The sequence below is a fragment of the Dromiciops gliroides genome, chromosome 1 (genome assembly GCF_019393635.1).
Source record: "Dromiciops gliroides isolate mDroGli1 chromosome 1, mDroGli1.pri, whole genome shotgun sequence".
Taxonomy (NCBI): Eukaryota; Metazoa; Chordata; class Mammalia; order Microbiotheria; family Microbiotheriidae; genus Dromiciops; species Dromiciops gliroides.
Window position 1 is genome coordinate 88,922,997 of NC_057861.1, and position 24,774 is coordinate 88,947,770.

Below are 24,774 nucleotides of genomic sequence, written 5' to 3' on the forward strand. Positions count from 1 at the left end.
CAATTCACCAATGAGAGAAGTCGGGTAAAGTAGCAGAGGGAGAAGATAGCTGAAAGGCAACAAAGGTGACTAGGTTAAGATAGGTAGGAGTAGAACCAGGAGAGAGTAGTAAAATGGAAATCCCGGAAATAAGAGACTTTTTTATCCAAGACTATTTTTTTTATCTACACTGCTGTCTCAAATATAATGGTGTCATGAGTGCTCCTGGGTCAGGGTGACCTATTTGGGAATAATGTCCCTGTTACCTCTTGTGTCATCTCACATATTCTCTTTTGTGTCATTTTATTACGTGAGAAGCTCTGAGTTTCATCACACAATCTGTGCTTCCTTTGATTCTCCAAATGATAGCATTGGGGTTTTTTGGTTCTTTTGTTTTTGTTCCCCTGATGGTTGTTCTTTTTCTCTATTTTTGAAAATGCCATTTCAGGGACCAATGGGGCCTCCAGGACAACCAGGGCTTCCAGGACAGATTGGGATTCCAGTAAGTAATCATACTATCTAGAAAATAAATGTTCTCTTTCAGAAATATTTCTTCTTGAATGAATTCCTCTAGAAGGTGACTGACTAAACAGTGCAAGGCTCCTACACAGCTAGGGTTCCAAAACCAGCTATGCCATCAGTTATCCCTGGTACTACTACAACAACAACATGCACACAAAACAATGAAATGATAAATCCCTAGATCTAAAGCTGGAAGGGACCTCAGAGTTCACCTAGTCCAGATCTCTCACTTTATAGGTGAGGAAACTGAAGCCAGAACAGTGAGTTGATTTGTCTAAGATTTCCTGGACATTAAGAAGACCCAGGATTCAAACAAAGTCCCTGTGACTCCATGTCAAGCCCTCTTTCCATTGTGTCAACCTGACAAATTTAAAAGGGCTGTAGATTTGAAGCTACAAGCCCTGGGGTCAAATCCTTGCTCTATCACTTACTAGTTACATAAACTAAGTAAGGTAAGTCACTTTATCTGTTTCTCAGTTTCTGTACTTCTAAAACTAGAGTGTTGGAGTATAGGGTCTCTAAGCTTAAAGTATCAGGATTCTTAAGGGAAGCTTACTTTTTACCAGAAGACTTCATTTTGATAAAAGAGATCACTCATAAGGGGATTTTAGGTATTTATAACCTTAATGGAGGCTACATTTCTTTCCTTCTTTTTTCTTTTCCTTCCTTCCTTCCTTCCTTCCTTCCTTCCTTCCTTCCTTCCTTCCTTCCTTCCTTCCTTCCTTCCTTCCTTCCTTCCTTCCTTCCTTCCTTCCTTCAGTTATTCAGTTATTTGTTTGCTTTGGGAAGCTTGGGATGATCCATCAGGCCCCTGAAATCATGACAAAGAGATAAACACAATACAGCTTCATTGCTGGCTCTGGCCTACTCTGTTCATAGATTCATGGATCTCAGAGTCAAAAGCAACCATAGAGATAATCTATTTAAATAACTACCTGAAAAGAAAATTTGTTAGAAGTTAGAGGTAAATTTCTCTTAGAGCCCTTAGAGAATAAGTGACTTGCCTAATATCCTATTGTCAGTATATGTCAGAGGTGGGTCTTGAACCCAAGACTTCTTGATTCTCAGGCCAACTCTCTATTATCTATATCTTGTTGCCTTTATTCCCTGTGTTAATGCCTTAAATAATTGATAACAGCTATCATATCCTTCCTGATATTTTTTCTTATCTAAATTAAACATTCCTGATAATGTTCCTTCAGTTAATCAAAAGCTTTTATTAAATATGTGTCATCAACAGTGCTAAATAACTAATTTTTCTATAATGCTTTAAGGTTTAGAAAGTCCTTTCCTCATAGTAACCATGCCAGGTAGATAAATGTAATTAATATTATCCTCATTTTACAGATATGTAGCTAAGTGGCACAGTGGATAGAGTTCCAGGCCTGAAATCAGGAAAAATCTTCTTCTTGAACTCGTCTGACCTCAGATACTAGCTGTGTGACCCTGAGCAAGTCACTTAACCTGGTTTGCCTCAATTCCTCATCTATAAAATGAAATAGAAAAGGAAATGACGAAGCAGTCCAGTATCTTTGCCAAGAAAACTCCAGAAGAGTTGGACAGGAGTAAAACAATTGAGCAACATTTTATAGTTGATGAAACTGAGGGTCAGCAAATTCAAATGGCTTGTCCATGGTCATGCTGCTTAAATGTCACTGACAGTTTTTTTAAAAAACATAATCCCATAAACAAACTCATTAAGCCCATGGTTCTTTAAAAAAAAAATTGTGGGGCAGCTAGGTGGAGTACTAGATAGAGCACTGGTCCTGAATTCAGGAGGACCTGAGTTCAAATCCGGCTTCAGACACTTAACAATTACTAGCTGTGTGACCCTGGGCAAGTCACTTAACCCCAATTGCCTCACCAAAAACAAAACAAAACAAAAAATTGTGATAGCTTCGGCTTCTGAGGCCCAATGGCCCCACCTGTATCCTTAGCCCCGTCAAAGTAATAGATTTTTGAAGTCATCAGAGTTGAATGGTATATACTTTCTCCCTGTAGTTGTCTCTACTTATGCTTTATGAGGATGAATGGACTCTCTTGCATAGTTTTGTTTGTTTATTTTAGTGGGTGCTGAAAGGGATTGAACCCTTGATTTCACTGTTACAGTTATATAATCTACCATTGCAAATCAACAACTGGTATGAAACATAACTTTAGAAAGGGGCCTGTAGTAATTAGATGTTAAGTGACTTGCCCAATATCCCATAGCCATCGGGTGTCAGAGGAGGGCCTGGAACCCAGCCAAGTCTTCTTGATTCCCCAGGTTAGCTCTTTGTCATTGGCATCTGGCTGCCTTTCTTTCGTGCGTTCATGCCCTAAGTACTGTGGCGAGTAAAATTAAGTGTGGTCGCTCTATTTCTGTCCCAAGTGTAGGTACAATTAGTTGCAGTTTATCATATATTTGTTACTTAGAAATTAGAGGCTACTGCACCAGTTTGGGGGCATTGAACATTTATTAAAGTATATTAAATATTAGTAAAGAGAGCACACATGGCTCTGAAAGATAAGAAAGCCTAGAGAAGAGAGAGAATGGGGAACCCTAGAGGTCTGCATCTGCATTCATCCAGTCCCGGCACCAAAAAGAGGGAGTGTCTCTGCAAGCTTGCTGAGGGTAGGAGCAGAGCCTGCCCATAAACATTGTTCAAAGCTAATTGGCTGGCATCACTCAAATCTATTAGTTCACTGGATACACAGTCATACCGAGGTGAGAGAATAAATCCTCTGGCAGGAACAAGGTTTTCAGGTTTTGAGAGAGGTAACTTCCTGACTCTGGGCTGACCTTAAGAAAGGTCTGGTCCAGCTCTCTCAGTGGTCTCTGGGAAGTCCCCAAACCCCATTATTTTCTCATAGTACTTGATGACAGCAGTTATGTCCTTCCTGATTCTTTTCTTCTCTAAACTAATCTTTCCTGGTAACAGCCAATCCTTCAATCAATCATAAATATTTGTTAAAGACTAAAACCCAGAGATACAAAGATGAAAGTAAAACAGTTCCTGCCCTCAAAGAATTTATATTCTAATAGGAAGATAAGATACGTGAATGTGTGAATGCAGATATATTTCTAGATCTATAGATCTAGATATATGCAGTTATCTATTTCTTTAGATACAAATATATACATCTTTATAAACAGTATCCCTAAAGGCCATGTATATATACATGCATACATATGTATGTATATGTTTGTGTGTATACATGTATATGTGTACAGATTAAATATAGTGTTGAGGGGGGTACTAGCAGCTGGTGGATTGGGAAAGGCTTCCCGTAGAAGATGGCTTTTGGTCCAAGTTGTGAAGGGAACCAGGGATTCCATTATAGTCACCTTTGTTTGCTTATAATCTGGTTTGTTAATGTGGGGAAGGAATCATGGTAGCTCAGAATTGCAAAAGGAAAGTACTTTGATGCACCTCTACCCCAATTCAGTAATCTCTCTGAAAGCATCCCTGATGTGGTTATCTATTTACCATTTCAGTGAGAGAGTTCCATCTCTTACCTTTTAGATGAGAGTGTGACTCTACTCCTATCAAAACTTATGGACTCCTGACTAACAGAGAATAGAACAACTAAGCTTAGAGTTATGAGACCTGGGTTTAGCCTCAGCTCTGTCACTCCAGTGGTGACCTCTCTCTCCTCTAAAAGCATAGTGCTTATTTTCTGGACCATTCATTTGTCCATAAATATTCTTAAAACATCTACTATATTTTTCACATATTGTAATGTCATTCAGTCTTCTATGATTTCTTCTATGCAGATAGTTTTCAAATCTGTATTTCTGGACTTGAACTCTTCCTAGCCTTACATATATTCTCTAATTACCTATACAATATCTACAAAAGAAGCTGGTAATCAAGAGAACTGTGCTCTAGAAAATGATTTAGCCACTAACTAACTCTATGTTAATTGGACAGATCACTTGCTTTACTCAGTCTTTATTTTCCTATCTGTAGAATGAAGGGTTGAGAGAACATGATCTCTCAGTTCTCTTCCAGCTCAAATGTCTCTGTACTTTGCAGACTGAGAGGTTGCCAGTCCCACTAAGTACAGGATCCTCTATAGGTGGTTTGGACAGCATAGGCAAATGATGACTACAGGAATGTAATTGAAAATATATGTGATTTCTTTTCTTTGTTTGATAGGGTCTCCAAGGAGAGCGAGGAGAAAGAGGGCCTCGGGGAGATAAGGTATTTAATATACCCTTCTATCCATACAGGGTTTGGGATATAATCCTCATGAACATGACTATGTGGGTATATCCAACTACAATTGTGCATACATGTGCATGCAAGCTCTATGCATTGGTTCATCTGTATATGTGAACACATTTGTATTTATGTGGGTATATGTATATATTTCACTCTCTTTAGTCCTGTTTTCAGAACATGTAAAATGTCAATAGTATTGAGATTGATATATAATCTTCTCTCCACAAAGAAGAGTGTTACCTGAAACAAGGTCTCCCTGTTAAGACCAAGATATTTCTGACAAAGCGCTGGACATTAAGCTTGGGGACATGAGGTTTTGTCTTGGTTTGGGCCTTGGGACCTTGAGCAAGTCAATTCTTAGTGGGCTTCAGTTGACTTTGTTTTAAATCTAGAAAATGAATTTGTATTAAATTTCCTCTAAGAGCTCCCTCAGCTGTCACATTCTCGGTTCTAGGATTCAGGGCTGAGAACTGGAGGCTCTTGCCTGGAAAGTCTTCTTATCACCCTCCAAAGATAAATGGTATACTTTTCCAATTTAAAAGGGTCGGGTCAAGCTGTCTCTCCTCTGCTGACCTCCTATAATTGAAAGAGTTCTGGTACCGGGTTCACTGATTTAAAAACAGGACAAATAACAAAAACAAAACAAAAAACCAAAAAAATGAATAGAAAAGGACCAAAAACTTTAACCAGTACACAGAGAAAATTTCATAGTGACTTTTATCGAGTCTGTGCTATTTGTTTTTCTGCAATAACCCAGTGACTCTTGTCTGAATTTCAAGTCCAAGCTGATCTCCTTCTGAGAAGGGAATATCTCTCCTACTCTAGGTTAGGGAAAATGAGGCGTTCCTAAAGGAGACAAAAGCCAGGTTTCAGTGGCTGGTGGGGACAGGGAGCAGATCCAGCATGGAGAAGGGGAGACTTGGCCCTTGTTAGAATTCCATAGAATAGATAAATATTACACAGAGGAGGAAGAGAAGGAAAAAGTCAACTATATATTTAGAGCAGAAAAACAGATTTGAGACGCTTCCTGAAGAGGAGGGAGCTGCATGCTCTAAGGAGACAAAAGCTAATTGTCCTCCAAAGAATCCTATAGTAGAGAGCCACAAAATCCCTCAGCTATGCCATCATCAAGTAAAGGTCAGGGGAAGAATTAGAGTAGTAACAGTTTGTTGGGCATCTAGGTGGTACAATGATTCTGTGAACCTTAGGGCAACATAGAAATGTGACTTTGTTGCTTCAAAGCATGAACCTGGTGTGTGAGTTCTTACACATATCAGATGCTCATAAAATATTTGGTGTATCAGGGAAAAAGAAAAGCCAGATCCAGATTTGTCAGTGGGTATTCCCTGATGTTATGTAGCCTGCCTATGGGTATGGGATAATATCAGCAAATTATATCTGATAACCTGTTCATAGTATTTACAGGTGATCAAAACCATTTGACTCTTCAGTCTTGACTGGGTTTAGCTCCAAAGGCATGAAGGCCAAATTCTTCTTAATCTCTAATTTCCCCAACCTGTAACTCAGGCTAAATACCAAGCTGGATTAATTTCATGGCTTCATATCTAAATTTCCAAGTCCAATGTCTTCCAAGAACCAGTTATCTTTTCCAAACATTATGGATTTCAAGTCCAAGCTGATCTCCCTCTGAGAAGGGAAAGTAAATAAACTTGAAGAATGCCTCTTCTATTCTAGGTTAGGGAAAATGAGGCATTCCTAAAGGAGAGAAAAGCCAGGTTTCAGTGGCTGGTAGGGACAGATCTGGCATGGAGAAGCAAAGACTTGGCCCTTGTTAGAATTCCTTAGGATAGATAAATATTACACAGAAGAAAAAGAGAAAGAAACAACAAGTGGCCATCCCTGCTCTGGCCCAACCCCTTGGACTCTCAAAGGTTCCAAATTCCTGCTCTCTATTGATTCTCAGCTGTTTTGTTTTTTTCATCTTTCATCAAGGTTTGTATCTACCATTCTTGTAGAGAGCAAGCCTAACAATAAATAGGATAGTCACAAATGAATAGAGAGTAAAAAAAAATGAATCTGAATGAATGTGTAACATTTTTTTAAAAGATTGTTATATGAGTACAGATTAAGATAAACTCAATCTTCAATAAAAATCATCAAAGAAGCAAAATAAGAATACTATAAAGCCATAAACTTCAGATTGTAGTTTGCTAAGAGGAGATATTTATATATGTTTGTAGAAACAAGCATACCTACATATATAAATGTACAAATAAATTTAAATTTGATCAACTAATATCCTTTTTATATCTGAATTCCTTTCTAATCTCATTCTCTTCTATTAGCTTACCTGATTGTTGGATGAATATCCATTATTCTTTTTTTTAGATAATGAATTCTTACTAATCTACTAGCTGGGAAATGTCTATTATATACTAGAGACTTGGGCTACTTGTAGGGGAGATGAGAAGACAGAAAAGATATGGTTCTGGCCCTCTGAGAACATAAGGTTTTACACATTCATTCTTAGTTGCATTTAACAACTTTTATTATGTATTTACTAGAGAAAGATTATAATCCATTAGAGATAGCAATGGTTTGTAAGAAAATAATGGGGTTCTGGAGGACCCAGAACCCCTCTCCCCACTCAAGGGAGCCTTGCCTGACCTCTTTTAAGGCCAGCCCAGAGTCAGGTGAATTGCAAAAGAAATGTTGATTGACTTTCCTGACTACCTGAAGTTAACCCACCTAGGCGACCCCTCAAGTCATGTCAGTCAATGGATTGGCCAGTTAGCTTGGATCAATGTGCAGTGACCCATCTCTACCTGAGAGAGGATAAAAATCCTTGCAAGAGGGGGATTGGTCTCTTTCTTCTCTCCTCTTCTCACTGTGCCTCTCCCCATCCTGGGATTTTTATGCTGGGCCTGGGATGCTGGAGGAGGGTGCCATGTAGCCCTCTCTCTCTCTCTCTCTCTTCTTTTTCTGTCTAGGTATGTAGGGCTTCCAGACTCTAATTCTGAGCAATGTGCTCTCTCTCTCTTTACTAACAATTAATATGCTTTAATAAATGCTTAATGCCCCAAACTGGTGTAGTAGCCTTTATAAATAGCAATATATTAGAAACCCCAGCTAAGTTCCCTAAACCTAGAACAGAGACAAGCACCCCCATATATTTTCAAACAACACAGATTTTAGAGTTGGAAGACCTGTGCTCTTATCTTCAAATTCTTTCTCTGACACCTACTAACCATATGACCATGTATAAATTACTTAATATCCTAGATACTCAGTTTCCCTATTTTTCAAAATGGGCAAAATTCCACATGTATATGTGTATTCATGTGAGTGTATTTGTGTATCTCTTTCAACATGTATCTTCTAGGCTCTGTGTTTATACTAATTAGGTATGATTTTGGTTCATTCCCCCATTCCAAAGCCAAGGTTCCTCCCAAAGTTGTCCATCCCAAAGTACTGAACCCAAAATGTTCATTCTCCATTAATGAAACTAATCCTTCAGGAACAAAAGTTTTGTCCACATCTTCTATAGGTCATTTGTCATCCAGCACTTATGCAAGATCTACCACCTTGCATGCACTGTGATATGTCCTGAAGGTGCAAAGAAAGGCAAAAACAAATTTCATCACTTATGGGAGAGACAATCTGGAAAAAACCAAAACAAACAAAAAACAACTATGTACAAACAAGTTTTATACACATTATTGGAGAAAATTTCAAAAGGAAGGACCTATATTAAGGAAGACTGAGAAAGACTTGCAGACATACAGCTGTAGCTGAAATTTGAAGGAAGCCAGGGGAATCAGGAGATGAAAATATAGAGAGAGTTCCAAGATAAAAATATTCAGTCAAACTGGCATTCAAAGAACATTGAGGAAGCCAGCATAGAGTGGTTTGCCTTGGCAAAGAGAAGCATCACCTCTTCCTGTGCAATAGGAGCAAAGAGGGTGATAGTTCAAGATATCTGAGTGATGTCAGATGAAGAGGAGAGTAGACAAGGGCCCCCTCAACAAATGACCTGTTGTGTTGTTGTTTTTTTTCTTCAGTAAAGTACAAGATATCCCAAAAGTCTTAGTATTTTAAAGTAATTAATACTTAAGGCTTTTGGAATATCCTATGTGAGGCAGGCTTCTCAACTGAGAAGGTGTGGTGAGCAGGAGCTATGAATGGTTTGAATAGAGCTAAAAAGGTTTGGCAAAGCCACTTTGGTGAATGGGATAATAAATCAATTAGGGAAGTACAAAACAATTGCCTTGATGTAGTAAGGGCCCAGTTAAGTTTCTGTAACACAGATTTATAGTGGACTCAGATATCACAAGTTCCAAACAAAGGTTCACCTTATCAAGGGAATTAGGAAACTCACTTTCCCAATCCCCTATATTTGTGTTTAAATTATGAATAGTACATATATACATTTCCCTTCATCTCTATATATGTAGATTTAGGGAGATATAGACATTCATATGTAAATATATACATATATATGCATATGAACACGTATATTTCACAGGATTGTTAAGAAAGCATGTTGTTCTTAATTATGAACTATTATAATATTCCAGGTACCACAGTTTTTCCTCTAAATTAAAAAAAAAAGACAAAACACAGCCCTACCCCTGCTTGACACAGGGGTGGGAGAAATGGGTAATAATAATAGAAATTAGAATGTGATCAGTATATAGGAGAAAATAAATCAACATCTGGAGAGACCACTGTGCTCACAGGATTCTTACAGTGGAGTTGGAAACTTAGGTAAATCTTAGGGAAACCTAAAGGCTTCAGTAGATAGAGAGATGGCTATTTTTGATGTGAGAGACGCAGCAGGTAAAAAGGTAGAGAGCTAAGAGGGGGCAGGATGAGATCAGGCATCAGAGAGGAGGCTAATTTAGAAAATAGAGTGCATGTGGAGAAAGAGGATAAGGCTGAGACCAGGTTTTGGAACACTTTTTTTTTTTAAACTATGAAGTGCTCTGCATATGTCAGGGAAAATCAGTTACCTATTATGACCCTGTATGCCACACAATTCCAGAATCACTTTGAATCAAAGAAAATTCATAGAATCATAGAATGTTGGAATATGAAGATATCTTAGATATCATTTAGTTAACCCACCCCCATTAAGAAACATTAATAAACATAAGCTTTGAAAAGGAAAGTCACTTGCCTAAGGTCACATAGGAGTTCTAGTTCTAGCTGTCATTAATTAGCTATCTGTTCAGTGCCATTGAGAAATATGTATTGGAATGTAGGGATAGGGGTCAGGGCTGGAGGCAAGTATTTGGTGATCACTCTTATAGAAGGAATAGCTGTAGCCATCAGGATAGATAAAAGAATAAAAACTAAATATAACCTATTTAAAAAACTTTTAGCTGACATTTTATCATTTATCAAGTCATGGATGAAGGTGTCTTTGTCCTGCTTATTCAATTTCTTGATGGCAAAATGCTATGGAGGACAGCTAACTTGCATTATAGAGTTAGGATCTCAAAAGATCTCAACAGGCCAGAATAGGGAACCAGTCCTCATTAAGTGGAATCTAATAGGGATAAATGTAAAGTGCTCCACTTAGGTCTAAATAATCAACTATATAAAATACAGTATGAGGGATTTGAGACTGGACGGGTTTGTGCAAAAATTGATACGAAGGTTTTAATGGATGGCCAAGGTAGTGTGAATCTTGGTTATGTTTAGTTCTAGGCATTACATTTTTAGAAGATTTTTAACAAGCTAGAAAGCTTCCAGAGGAATACAGCATGGATTGTGAGGGGGCACAAAACTATGCCATAAAATAAGCTCTTGAGAAGGAACAAAGGATTTTATAGGGATATCTGTAGGGACAGAATATTTGAAGGGGTATCAACTGTGGGAGAAGGATGAAACACATCATGCTTGGCCCCAAGGGGAAGAACAAGGCTTAAATGGAAGAAGTTGCAAAGAGTCAGACTTAATTTCTTTATAAGAGAAAGATTCCTGACAATTGAAGGTAGCCAAAAGTCTAATGGGATGCCACATCTTCCACATCTCTGGAAAATTTTCTCAAATGAATCAGAAGACTTATGTTCAAATTCTGATGGTAAAACCTGTCTGAACTCAGGCGCCATCACTTAAGCTCTCTAAGCCTCTGTTTCCCCATTTGTGAGATGAGAAGGTTGGGTTAGATTGCCTCTATCCCTTCCTGCTCTTGGGCCTATGAAGTTCTGATCCCACAAAGGCTTTATCTTCGCTTTACAGGGATGTGGTTGATTGGTCAAACACCTTCAAACTCCAAAATTCTAATGCCATGAATAGTATAGACACTCAAAGAAGGGCGATATTAATGGTGCAGGGGAATGGCCTGAGATTCCCTCATTGTAGAGTAAGGCTGAAGAAAGGTAAAAACTTTAGCTGGGTCTTTAAAGATTGGTTAAATTAGGCTAAGTGAAGAGGATGGTGGAGAATAGACACCTGGGCTGTTATACAGTGCCTCTGCCCTTTGCTTCCAGCATCATTTTTCTCTCTACCTTTTGATAACCTCTTATATTGTAAGAGGTATTTAATCCACAGTCATTCAACTCATTGATGCAACTCCCATCAAAATATTACTTTTAAAATGCAGTGTGATGTCCCCCCACTGTTCAGGGCTTTTTAAAAATAAGCTTTCTAAAACTCCTTGTTTAAAGTCTGAAGGACTTAAGGTTTTGTCCACCCAAGGGATGCTGAGCTCTGTGATTACTGCAGTGTTATAGCTGGAAGGGACCTCAGAAAATTAGGAAAAAAGACAAGGATGTTAGGACTGGGTGTATCCTCAAAGAGTAGATTATTAATGCTGGAAAGAAACTTCACCTGGAATGTCTGAGCTAGAATAGTACCGAGGACATAAACTGTTAGCACACAAAAGATGTAGCTAGAAGAGACATTCGTCCAAATCCATTATTTTACAAATGAGGAAAGTGAGGCCCAAGGAAATTAAATAATTCAACCAATGCCATACAACTTCTTACTAGCTAAGTCATGACCATCTCATCCAATTAACATTTATTCCCTCCCATTTCTTTTTCTTTTCTTTTCCTTTCTCTTTCTTTCTTTCTTTCTTTCTTTCTTTCTTTCTTTCTTTCTTTCTTTCTTTCTTTCTTTCTTTCTTTCTTTCTTTCTTTCTTGCAGGGCAATCAGGTTTAAGTGACTTGCCCTGTGTCACACAGCTAGTAAGTGTCAAGTGTCTGAGGCTGAATTTGAACTCAGGTCCTCCTGATTCCCAGGCTAGTGCTTTATCCACTATGCCACCTAACTCCCCCCACCCCCAATCAACATTTATTAAGGGCTTACTATATGTCTGGCAGCTAGGTGACAAAATGGATAGAGTACCTGATTTGGTAAGGCCAAGTCACCTTCCTGAGTTCAAATCAGGCCCCAGACACTTACTAGCTGTGTGACCCTGGGCAAGTCACTTCACCTTTTGTCTGAGTCTCCTCATTTGTAAAAGATGGTGAAGGAACTGGCAAACCACTCCAGTATCTTTGCCAAGAAAACCCAAGATGGAGTCACAAAGAGTTGAATACAATGAAAAAATGCCTAAACAACAAAACAACAATGATATGTACTCTAAGCACTGGGGATTCAGTGAAAGGCAAAACAGCATCCCTGAACTCAAGAAGTTGATACTTAAAGGGGGAGCAATGCACAAATAACTATATATACAAGATATATAATATGTATGGTTAATGTATATTTATATATGATACACATGTAAACATAATGAATCCCAATTTGTGTAGCTGATAAAAATATATGTAGACATACAATGTCTATAGATACATACAAAATATACATACACACATATGTATATATGTGTGTATATGGAGAGATACACCATATGTATATGTGTTTATTATTATTTATTATAATAATAAACAGGTTATTCTAGAGGAATAACGCAGGTTATTCTAGAGGAAAGGGCTTCACCAGCAGTGAGGATGGAAGGAGCTTTGAAAAGCCCTTTCTGAAGATGAGATTTAAACTGAGTTGTGAAGGAAGCCAGAGAAGACATGAGGCAGAGATTCGGAGGACCAGTGTGTTCCAGGCATGGTGGCTGGCCAGAGAAAGGGCAGAGTAGTAAGATGGAGTCCTATTGATGATTCCCAATTTCTTGCTTGAGTTGCTGAATCTGCAGATTTTGACTCGGGCTTTAGCCTTGGCCATCCTGGCTTGTCTATTGCTGATCAACCTAATTGACTCATTTTACCTGCTCCCTCCTTAAGTGTTCCTGAGCAGTTGGATAAATTAATTAACTGTATTCAGTCTCTTAATCAGTGGTGGCCCTCGCTGACAGGGAGCCACCCCAGGGGGCCAGTACAGCAGATGCTTATGCTGTATGCTTGTGCTACACAAGGTAATGAAGCAGAGGACCACATTCAATTAACATTTCAAGGAAAATAAATTTAGCACATTGTACCTATCAGCCATAGAAATTGGAATTTATTCTTTCTTCCATGGTCTATCTCCAAATTTTATAGTGTCGGCATAATGAAAAGAACACTGAACTCAAGTTTATGAAACTGTGAGCTACTTGAGGGCAAGGACTATTTTTATCTTTCTTTTTATCTTACCTTCAGCCCTTAGCATAGTCCCTGGTGCATATTCAGGCCTGTCTAACTCTTCAGGACCCCATTTGGGATTTTCTCAGCAAAGATAATAATATAGAGAGGTTTGCCATTTCCTTGTCTAGCTTATTTTATCAGGGAGGAAACTGAGATAAACAGGGGATAAGTGACTTGCCCAGGGCACAGCTAGTAAGCATCTGCGGCCAGATTTTAAGTCAGGTTACAAATTAAGTGCTTATTGACTTGCTGTTGACTTGATTAGGAATAGGGAGCCTTAGTTTATAATCTGAAATACTTAGAGCCAGCTAAGTGGAATAAGTGGATTGTGCACTGATTCCAGAATCAGGAATCCCTAAATTCAAGTCTATTTGAAGCTGGGTAAGTCAATTAACCTGTTTGCCTCACTTTTCTCAACTGCAAAATAGGAGATAATAATAGCACCTATACCGCAAGGTTATTGTAAGTATCAAATGAGATAATATTTGAAAAGCACTTAACACAATACATGGCACATAGTAGGTATATAAATTCTAATCCCCTTCCCTATAGAGCCTTTTTGGCTAGACAATCTCTCTGGCACTTCATGCCTCAAATTCTTTAGAATCTTAGTATCTGTGGGATCCTGGTTATTGCCCCGTGTTCCAAAATTTATGGTTCTAGTTTTTATTATGTTTCTGCTAATGAGTACTGTGACCTTAGACAAATCACTCAAAATTTCTGGGCTTCAAGTATTTTTCGTTGTTGCTGTTGTTTTAAGTATAAAATGAGTGGATTAGAGAAAGGCAGCATTAGACAGTAGGAATTTTTTTAATGGAAAGGAGTTATAAGATTAGAATTTTATTCAGAAGTTTACTGTTGACTGAATGTGTAGCCTTGGACAAGTACTCCTCCCTGCCCTCAATTTCCTTATCTATAAAATCAGGCAGCATACTAGATGATTTGTAACATCTGTTTCAATACTTTCTTAGAAGTCATATAATTGCCAAGGACCTTTCCAACTATAATTCTTTGATTATAGCAATAATAATTCTCATTTCTATAACACATTAAATTTTACTAATCGTTTTCCCTATAATATCCTTGTGAGGTAGGTAATGTAAATATCATCCCAAATGCTAGAGATAAAAAACCGACTCTCTGAAAAGTTATGACTTTGGGGACAGCTTGGTGGTGTGGTGGATAAACCACTGGCCCTGGATTCAGGAGGACCTGAGTTCAAATCCTGCCTCAAACACTTGACACTTACTAGCTGTATGACCCTGGGCAAATCACTTAACCCTCATTGCCTCACCAACAAACAAAAAACCAACCAAAACAACCAAACAAACAAAGGGTATAACTTTATACATGCTCACAAAGCTGGCAAATATCTATGGTAGGATTGAAATTCAGGCCTCCGGATTCCCAAAGTCAACATTCTTTCCACTATAAGACCCTTCCTTTCTAGATCTCCCTTTTCCTAAAAAGCCACATTCTTGTTGGCTATGGAAAATGGGGCTAGCCATATATGCCTGACCTAACTCTCAGGACTGATGTGAGATGAAGAAGAAGCAATAGATGTAAAAATGTCAATTCTAGAGTTCAGAAGCTCCAAGTAGATGTTAAGTCCCTGCCAGAACCCTTAATACTACCCCATGTTTCTGAAGAAATCCAGCCCCTTCTTTCTTCACACTTAAAGTACAGAAGGGCTTCACATCTGCTGCTCTTCCTCTAGCTATAAATCAAATGACCCAAAGATCAATGGAGTTGTCACAGGTAGGGACCCCCTCTAGTTTTTAGAGAAATGAACTTAATGCAGGCTTCATCTAATTTCCCTGTCTCCAAGCTCCCTCTACTGGCCATGATTTGCAATTCAGGGATAATAGACCCAGAGGAGTCATTTGGACTACCATCTCAAAGATTTCTGAAGCATGATTCTGTTTAACTTTCTGATGTCCCAGTTGTAGGATCGCAGTCATCTGAATCATAGATTTAATGGTGGAAGGAACCTTGGTGGTCATCTAGTTCAGCTCTTTTTTCTTACAGGTGAGGGAACTGATGGTCAAAATGGTTAATTGACTTGCCTGAGGATACACAGATATGAAATGAAAGAAATGAACTCCAAAGCAGGTCCTCTCTAACTCTGGCTCCCTTCCCTTATCCTGGACCCTGTGCTTTTTGCTTGTCAAGAACACAAATTTTACTTTATAAAACCCAAGGTCCTCAATATTGGTATTGGATTAGTGACTCAGCTGCTTCGGACCCTGGCTACCATAATGCCAAAGTAATAAAGAAAGCTGGAAAGATCAGCAGATTGGGACTGAGGTGGCATTTATTTACCTGAGTCCAACCATTGCTTTTGCTACCACTAATTTACAGTGATTACCAAGTGAGAGAGCTAGTAAGGGATAGATAATAATATATAAAACTGTAAAGCACTAAGCACTGTGTCTTACATGTAGAAGGCATTTATTTCCCTCTTCTCCCTCCCAGCCTGATGCATTTGTATAGTACTTTATAATTTCATACACTGCATTCACCCACACAATCTCATTTTGATGCTCATAAATGAATATAGGATGTTAGACCTTAAAGGGACCTTAGAGGCCATCTGGTTCATCTGTATCATTTTAGAAATGAGGAAACAAGTCTTAGAGAAGCTGAATAATTTGCCAGAGGTCACAATACTAATTAGCAGCAGAGCCTGGATTAGATAACCCCGGGTCTTCTGACTGCATGAAATGTTCTTTCCAGTACTACCATATTTTTCCCATGGTCAATATGGATTTTCTCTTACTTTTCATTGCAGAATAAACACTTTGCCCATGGTAAGGAGACATTCCTTTTCATGGGAGAAGTTATAAAAAAATGCCCCATCTAGGCCATCCGTATTGAGTGTAGCGTGCCCTTTGACTCCATGAGCCAGAACTCTCCTCAAATATGATGAGTCTTATGTAAATTCAGCCACCACACTGGCCCATTTATGATGGTATTTTTCACCCTGAGAGGAATAGATTAGTTTTCAGTTTAAATTGGAGCAAGAATCCATTTCGCAAATAGCCCATCAGCTGTATATTGGAGACAACAGGTTAAATCAATCTCTAGGGGTTAAAATGCTGTCATGAGATCGGGCCTTGACAAGCAATTACAGTAGTATCTGAGCTCAGAAAACAACAACATGCTGTGATATCCAATTATCTGTAATTCTCTGGTGCCTCCCATAACACCTCCATCACATTTCTACCTGGAGATCCTACCCATCTTTCTAAGCCAAGCTCATTCTGCTGCCTTTTCCAGGAATCCTTCCTGATACATTTTATTGCAGGATTTGCATCTGAAAGAAGCTTTAGGAATTGTCTAGTTGAAATTCATCTATCCCCCCACCCCATTTTATAACTCAAAGAAGGGAAGAGGCTTCCCCAAGGCCTCTGAGATAACATGGCACAATGAAAAGAAGCGTGAGATTTGGAATCAGAAGACTTGGTTTTCAGTTCTTTTTCTGCCACTTGGTTGTTATGTAAAATTGGGCAACTCACTCTCTGAGTCTTAGTTCACAACATAGAGGTTATACTTTGTACTTCATGCCTTTCCAGTTTATCCCATGTACAGATTATTTGTACATAGTTGTTTACATGTTGAATTCCCAATTAGTTTGTGAACTTCTTGAGAGCAAGGATTGTATTTTGCCTTGTGTGGGGTTGTGGGGTTTTTTTGGTTTGGTTTGGCTTTGTGGTACCCTCAGTTCTTAGGACAGTGCCTGGCACATAACAGTCTCTTAATAAATGTTTCTTGACTGATAGGACTGTGGTGAGGAAAGCATCTGTAAACATTTAAGTATCCTACAAATGTAAGCTACTATTAAGCAATAGATCTCAGATTTCTACCCAGATCTTCAGTCTCCAAATTCCTACTCTGTAAAGACTCCCTCTGGTGTAAGTGATAAATGTTTTCTTTTATCTGATTCCTGAGTACTTTTTGCTTCTCTCACACATTGGTTAGAATCTAAGTAGTGTAAAGAATTAATTGTTACTTGAGGTTTTTATGCCTCAGCGCGCACTGGCCTGGGGCTCTGCAAACCGCATGGTGCTCCACTCACTGGTTGTAGCCATTGCCACTCACGACATCACCACTCGCCAACGCCTACAGGGGCCTGGCAAAATTATAATGATTGGAAGCCTAGTGAGGTCAGTCATGTGACTGTCAGAGTGGCCATCCCATTGGCTAGGGATAGTGTGAGGTTTTTCTGGGATTGGGGGGTGAGAAGTGGGCATTCTAGCTGGATGCTGGAAGGGCAGGAGGTCTCCTGTGTATTCTCAGCTGATTCCTGGGCAGTGGTATCTTTTGAGGTTGTATAATTTCCCTTTCCCCATTTTATTTCCTTTCCCTTGATCCTACTGATCCTGTTTGTGTGGGGTTTTTTTTAAGTTCATTCTTGTTAAAATAAATCCTGTTCTGTTTTGAGGGAGACTGCCGGTCTCCATCCTTGCCCCAATATTGCGGCAAGCCACTTAGTTAACACTCCCCAATTAAAAATTGGTCCCCACAGTAGATACTACATTTATCTGGATACATGTCTGGATACATGTCGTTTACTAGATGGTAAACTCTTTGAAGGCAGAAATGGTTTATTTTTATAATTATATTACTGTCAGCACCTGGCATAGTGCCCTATAAATAGCAGGAGCTAATATTTGCTGAAAGCAAATATTCTATATTTGAACAATATTCATAGTACAAGTATTTTTATGCATTCCTGTTTTATATTGAGAAGACAGACACTTGGAAAAGTTGGTTGATTTACCTATAATTCCATAGCAAGTAAGCGTCATAACTGAGGTTTGAACCCAGATCTCCTTTGATTTCAAACCCTGTGTTCTTTTCACTTTACCATATTGAAGGAATTAAGGATTCATTGCCAACATGACCAATCAGAGACACCATAACACTGACAATGCCTGACATACAATAGGTACTTAATAAATGTTTATTGATTGATTGATTGATTGACCCTATTTAAGGAATAATAATTACTAGAAGTACTACTTTATAAGTCATCTTCTTTCAAACATGGCATTAGAGTTGTATGAGGATAACATATCTGAGTTATGTGTGATACTTGCAAGGGACAGTTAATAATATATCATATTGAAGCAACAAAATCTTTGTTGAACCATATGCTTCTTAGAGCAATGCCAATCATTTTTTGTTTCCTAGTAAGAATATGTAGTAATGAGCCTAGTATATGGTTGTATGTGCATGTCTCTGTGTACTTTGCTTATTTTGTGTGTGTTTTTGTTTTTCACAAAATATCAGAGTTTATCCATCTGAATAAGTGTTATTCTTTTTAAAGTAGCAACCTCTGGAGTTTACCCCTTTATTCCTGTTAGACCAGGATATTTTTAAAGGTCCTCTTTGAGAAAGGCCACTGGAATCAATGGTGTGCCTCTGATGAAAAAGTTTTCTTCGTTTGAAGTTGCCAGCCAGTTGGAGTCACCTATGCTTTTGAGGCTCTCAAAACAACCTTTAGGAGGATGGAGCAGAGACTTAGGAACAGAAGTGTATCAGAATGTAGCCAAAGCTATTTTCAGAAGTTTTCCTTATCACAAATTCAGGATGTATTTGAGTACTGATTCTTTGCCTCCCAGGGACAGTAACAAGGAAAACCGCAAGACATTAGACACCTGTCAAAGGGATTTGTGAAGACTCAAAATGATTCCTTGCAGTCTCTGTTCCATTAATGCACCTAGAAGAAGAAACAGAGAATCCATGTCAAAGAAATGTTCTCCTTGGGAAACTGAGAGGGGGCACCTTTCCCAACTCTTGAAGGCTCAATGTTGGTGGAGTCTTAGCCCAACTCTAAATAATCCAAATCCCTTAAAGAGAAAAAAATGGACTCCCCAGTTAAGCATACCAGCAAACTCCAATGAGAGATCTTCTTCGGCATACAAGTATATACCACCCCAGCCCTGTTGCCTCAGAGGTGGAGCAATGCAGCCAACTGATGAGGGTTCTGTAGCTTCTCCCTCACCTCAGTGCTGAACCAGTCTTGTTTTCCATTTCACTGACTTATTGCTTTGGCCTTTGACTCTGATTCTGTCCCTGCCCTTGGATGCTGTTGCTGCCTTGCCGCCTGACTGCATCCTTGCCTTAAATAGACCAGCCCTTTGCTTCTGTCTTTTGAATTGTCTTTTGACTGTCCCATTACCAACCTCTAGAGGCAAATGCTTAGCCATTTCTAAATTCCCAGCCAGTCACCCGGTTGCAGACTCACTTTTATAAGTAGCACTGGGCTCTAGCAGAGAAAGTTCTATTCTTGTCAGAAGATAAAGGTTGGAGTACTAGCTAATAAAAGTCATATGAACCCAGGTAAATAAGTCCACTTCTTGGAGACTCAATTTCTGTATCTCTTTAATTAGGATAATTCTATAGGAACTATATGCCTCAGTCCGAGAAAAGTGCATTATAAATCTCAAATGCTATTTTTAAATATTATTACTGTGCCCTAAGATACCTTGGCTAATCTTTTTTTTAAAACTCCAAATCACTCCAAAGTGTGTCAGCCTCTGTGCGGACTATGTAAAATAGCAACTCCCCCAAAAGGGAAAGAGTTTGGGTCTGTTTAAAAACACACTATATTAAAGTCATGATATTAGATACACCTCTGTAAATTAAAATGTCATTCTTAATGTCCAGCTTTGCCAGCAGATACCACACACTCTTCTTTTTCTAATTCTACAAAAGCTCCATGGTTTTATTGGTAGGAATGTTTCTTGAATGGAAGTAAATAACAACTCATTCACACCTTAATTGACTTTTGACATTATTCACTATAGGGAAAAAAAATCAGTACTTGGTGGCCAATCTATTGGTTATAAGCTTTCTTGCACTTATCTAGGCTGGTCCTTCAGGTAACAAAAAGAAATTCTGGGTCTGGGCCTATCTTGAAATCATCCTTTCAGCTTGGTAGGACCTGCCAGCATGCATTCTATATGGCTATAGTCTTTAGGAACCCACAGTCAGATGATGAAGCCCGATACCCACTTCTTGACAGAGGTATGGGGACCTCAAGATGCAGAATGAGATATATATTTTGGACATGGCCACTTATTTATTTGATATAAGGATTTTATTTTTCTTTAGGGGAATAAGAATAACGAGTGATGGTATTGCCAAAAAGATCAAAGAAGAAAAGAAATAAGTCATTTAAGTATTTTTTAATGCCAACAGGAAAATAGGAATTCAGAAAGAAACACAATCAAGCATGACAGTTTTGAAAGTTATAAGATATATCTCAGTACATTCATATACACACATACATGTGTGTATATACATGCACACATATACATATATGTTTATATAATATGTATATATATTCCTATGTGCACAAGTGTATATTCGTTGTTATTCAGTCATTTTCAATTGTGTCTGACACTTTGTGACCCCATTTGGGGTTTTCTTTTTTTTTTTTTTTAAGGCAGGGCAATAAGGGTTAAGTGACTTGCCCAGAGTCACACAGCTAGTAAGTGTTAAGTGTCCGAGGCCGGATTTGAACTCAGGTCCTCCTGAATCCAGGACTGGTCCTCTATGCACTGCACCACCAAGCTGCACCCTGGGGTTTTCTTGGCAGAAGTATTGGAATCTTTTGCCATTTCTTCCTCTACCTCATTTTACAGATGAGAAAACTGAGGCAAACAGGGTTAAGGGATTTCCTCATGGTTGCCAGCTAGTAAGTGTTTGAGGCCAAACTTAAACTGAGGAAAATATATCTTCATACACACACATACATACATATCTATCTATCTATCTATCTATGTCCACATATATACACATATATTAATTAATTTCAAAACAAAAATAAATAAAAATAAGTCATGGTCACTTCATACTAGGAAGTATCTGGCAGAGATATAAGCATTTAATTATTTGTGGGGGGAAACAGCTATATATTTTAAATTCAAGCTAAATAAGATACCAGTATAATGTTTGGGAGACTGCTTCATGATAATGAGACCAACTTCTGTGCGTAATGTAGTGGAAAGAACATTGGCCTTAAAATCTAATGATTTGTGTTCAAGCCCCTGGCTCTGTTATTAACTTTTTGACCACTTCTATGCCTTGTACGTCAGATGACTCATCTACAAAATGACACTATTGCACCAGATGATCTCTATGGTCACTTCCAGATCGAACTCCTATATGTTCTTAAGTTCCCTAACATTCTGTTGTAAATGGTATTTGACTTTCCCTTTATATATCCCTTGTACTAGATATTTCCTTGTAGTTCTGTTTCCCCTTTTTGAGTGGTTTCACATGCAAACTTAAACTTGCTTAATGACAAATCAAGATCAGATGATTCAGACCTTGAAGGGAATTGAGAGATCACCTATTTTAAAAATTTAAATTTTACAAAGGAGGGAATATTGTGATGTGATTGGTATAAGGTCACACAGGTAGAAAGTTGGCATAGTCAGGATCAGAACCCTGTGTCCTGAATTCTAAAACCAGTGCTCTGTCCAACAACACTGCTCTTTCCCCCACTTTACAGAAAAGGAAACAGACCTAAAGAGGTGAAATAAAATTAATTCCCATAGAAAGTGAATGGTCCAGGGGCAACTAGGTATCACAGTGGATAAAGCACCAGCCTTTGATTCCGGAGGACTAGAGTTTAAATCTGGCCTCAAACACTTGACACTTGACACTTGACCCTTGACCCTTGGCAAGTCACAACCCTCACTGCTCCTGAAAACAAACAAACAAAAAAAGAAAGTGAATGGTCCAGCTAGAATTAGAACCTAGATAATCTGACACCCAGACCAAGACTCTCACCAAGCATAATTAAAAAATAAGACATTTTGTACACTTGACTTCAATGCTCCAAAGAGATATTTCACTGAACACAGTAGGCCTGAGAAGTCATGAGACCAAGTTCAAGGAGAGAATTTCATCTCCCTCTCCATACCCCACTTTGGCCTCCTCCATGACTCATGCTAAAATGCTTAATAAATACTTATTTGCTGACAATAACCAATCAATAGTGAATCTTCCAATGTAAACATGCCTTCTTCTATCACCAACCAAAATCAATCAATTATAAAATGAGCATTTATTAAGAAACTAGTATATGTATCAGGCCCTAGAGGTACAAAGACAAAAAGGAATTTATTTGTACCCTCAAAGACTTCCATTTGTATGGGGTTGTGAGCTACAGTTTAAGAAGCTTTGCTCTAAACTGTATGATTCCTCCAGCACTTGGGACAGAGCCACAGACATAGTGAGTGCTTAATAGATGATTGTTACATTGATTTCTGGCTATAATATTGTTTACTGAATTTTGTCCTCTGTTGCAATATTGTCAGTTGTTTGATCTTTGTTTTGTCAGGGAGAACGAGGCCTGGACGGATTCCCTGGGAAACCTGGAGAAGAAGGGAAGCAGGTATATAAACTCTGAACTGAATCTCCCACTTGGCTGAATGATGGAAAGGAGAAGGGGGCCAGAGAGACCTTGGGGGTGGGGAGGGGGGGAAGCAGCTAGGCATCAAAGTGGTTAAAACACTGGCCCTGGATTAAGGAGTACCTGAGTTCAAATCCGGCCTCCATACACTTGATACTTACTAGTTGTGTAACCCTGGGCAAGTCACTTAACCCTCATTGCCCCACTAAAATAACAAGAGAAAGAAAGAGAGAGAGAGAGAGAGAGAGAGAAACACTGTGGGAACAGGACAGATATTATGACTTTTTTCTCTAAGCTGAAAGTGCCTTTTGTGTATAGAAATAGTGGCAACTGTGGTGTATGGCACAAGTATCCCACTTAAGTTTTTTGGACCCTTTCCCTTGATTGTGTGAGTCTGCTGTCTCTTTTCCAGGTAATAAGTCTCTGAATTCTTTCGCCCTTTCACTCTAAGACTTGTCTTAAGTAAAGTTGCCCAATAAGTGAACCTAAGAGTTTTATAAAGGGCATTACAACTTCAGGTAGTGGTTTGATTTGATGAACTATATGGTCCCTTCCAATCTTGCAAACTTAAAATAAAGGAGAAAAGGGGGCGGCTAGGTGGTGCAGTGGATAAAGCACCAGCCCTGGATTCAGGAGTACCTGAGTTCAAATCCGGCCTCAGACACTTGACACTTACTAGCTGTGTGACCCCAGGCAAGTCACTTAACCCCCATTGCCCCGCAAAAAACAAATTAAAAAAAAAATAAAGAAGAAAATACAATGGGAATTTCAGGAATGTGGATGTCCAAGAGATAAATTATTTTAGTCCAAAGGGAGCTAGAGCTTAAGTACCACTTACATCACAATTTAGAGATATGTACCTATTCTGCCTACAAATACTGTAATGCCTCATAAATATCTGTCAATACTTATATTTATAACCACTTTCTCAGCCGCCCTATCATAATGTCATGATCTCAGGTTTGTCTGAGTGATCTGAGACAGGGAGAGGAAAGAAGAAAAAAAAATAACTTAGATTGGGAATCTTAAAAATCAAAGTTGAGATTAGAGGACAGATATTCTTATAGTGAGCAATGGGCAGTCCTACAGATGCCACACTGACCAGAACCTTTATTACCTCAGTAAAAAGGGAAGTGTAACATTTGACTGATGCCAGCAATGCTCCCAATTTTGTCACTCTGGGTTATTTCTCTGCCTTGTGGTCTGATCACAGATTCACTCTGCTATAAGAGACCTTTGGTTTTATGCAAAGGCTGATGGTCTTTAGATCTGAAGTCCCTTCATGCTCTAACAAAATTACTCCTTCATCTTCACCTTTTTACAGGGTAGTCCTGGCCCTCCAGGTGTGGCTGGTCTCCAAGGAGAAAAGGTAAGTAGAGCCAACTCATGGAATACTTTTTTTGTTTGTGTGAAACAGGTTTAATGAATTCTTTGCATTAAATATATATACATATATCTTTAAATTATTACATTAATTAAATTAATTATTATATGTTTAAATATCTCTCTATCTCTATCATCTATATAGATATAGATAAACACTAAAGTAAATACCAGAAGTATTATCCCATTTTACAGATGAGGAAAATAGCACTGGACTTTGAAGTGGTTGAGTAATATAGCCATAGTTATTCAACCAGTAAATTTAAAACCTGAAACCCAAACCTATGTCTGCTGACTCTTAGCTCAGTGTTCTTCTTACCACATGATGCTGATTCACAGACATTCGGACAGACAGGCTTTGAAAAATCAAAACCCCTAGGTTAGAGTACAATTTTTGAACCTTGAAGAATGAATACAGCTGTGTTAAAAGCAGTAAGAGCGATGTCAGTGCAATTGTTCATAGGATCAAGAATGAAAAGATGTTTTAGAAACCATCTAGTCTAAACCCTTCATTTTATGGATGAGGAAACTAGGGTCCAAGTAGCTGAATTACTTACTTGAGACCACATGAGGAGGAAAGGCTAAGCAGAGGATTGAACCCGCACCCTCTGACCCCAAACAAATTGCTAATTCTATTATATACATGGACAGTTATTTAATGCCTACTATTTATAAGGCACTGGGAAAAAAAATCTTTATC

The 24,774-nt window shown here is 38.6% G+C and overlaps 1 protein-coding gene across 1 annotated transcript in view; it reads left to right on the forward strand.

Annotated features, from left to right (window-relative positions):
• The window catches only part of COL22A1 (collagen type XXII alpha 1 chain), a 567,886-nt gene that overhangs the window by 279,038 nt on the left and 264,074 nt on the right, over positions 1 to 24,774 (forward strand). The window contains 4 exon segments of the mRNA XM_043991519.1: positions 428 to 481; positions 4,644 to 4,688; positions 22,620 to 22,673; positions 24,016 to 24,060. Coding sequence (XP_043847454.1) covers positions 428 to 481; positions 4,644 to 4,688; positions 22,620 to 22,673; positions 24,016 to 24,060 — 198 coding nt within the window.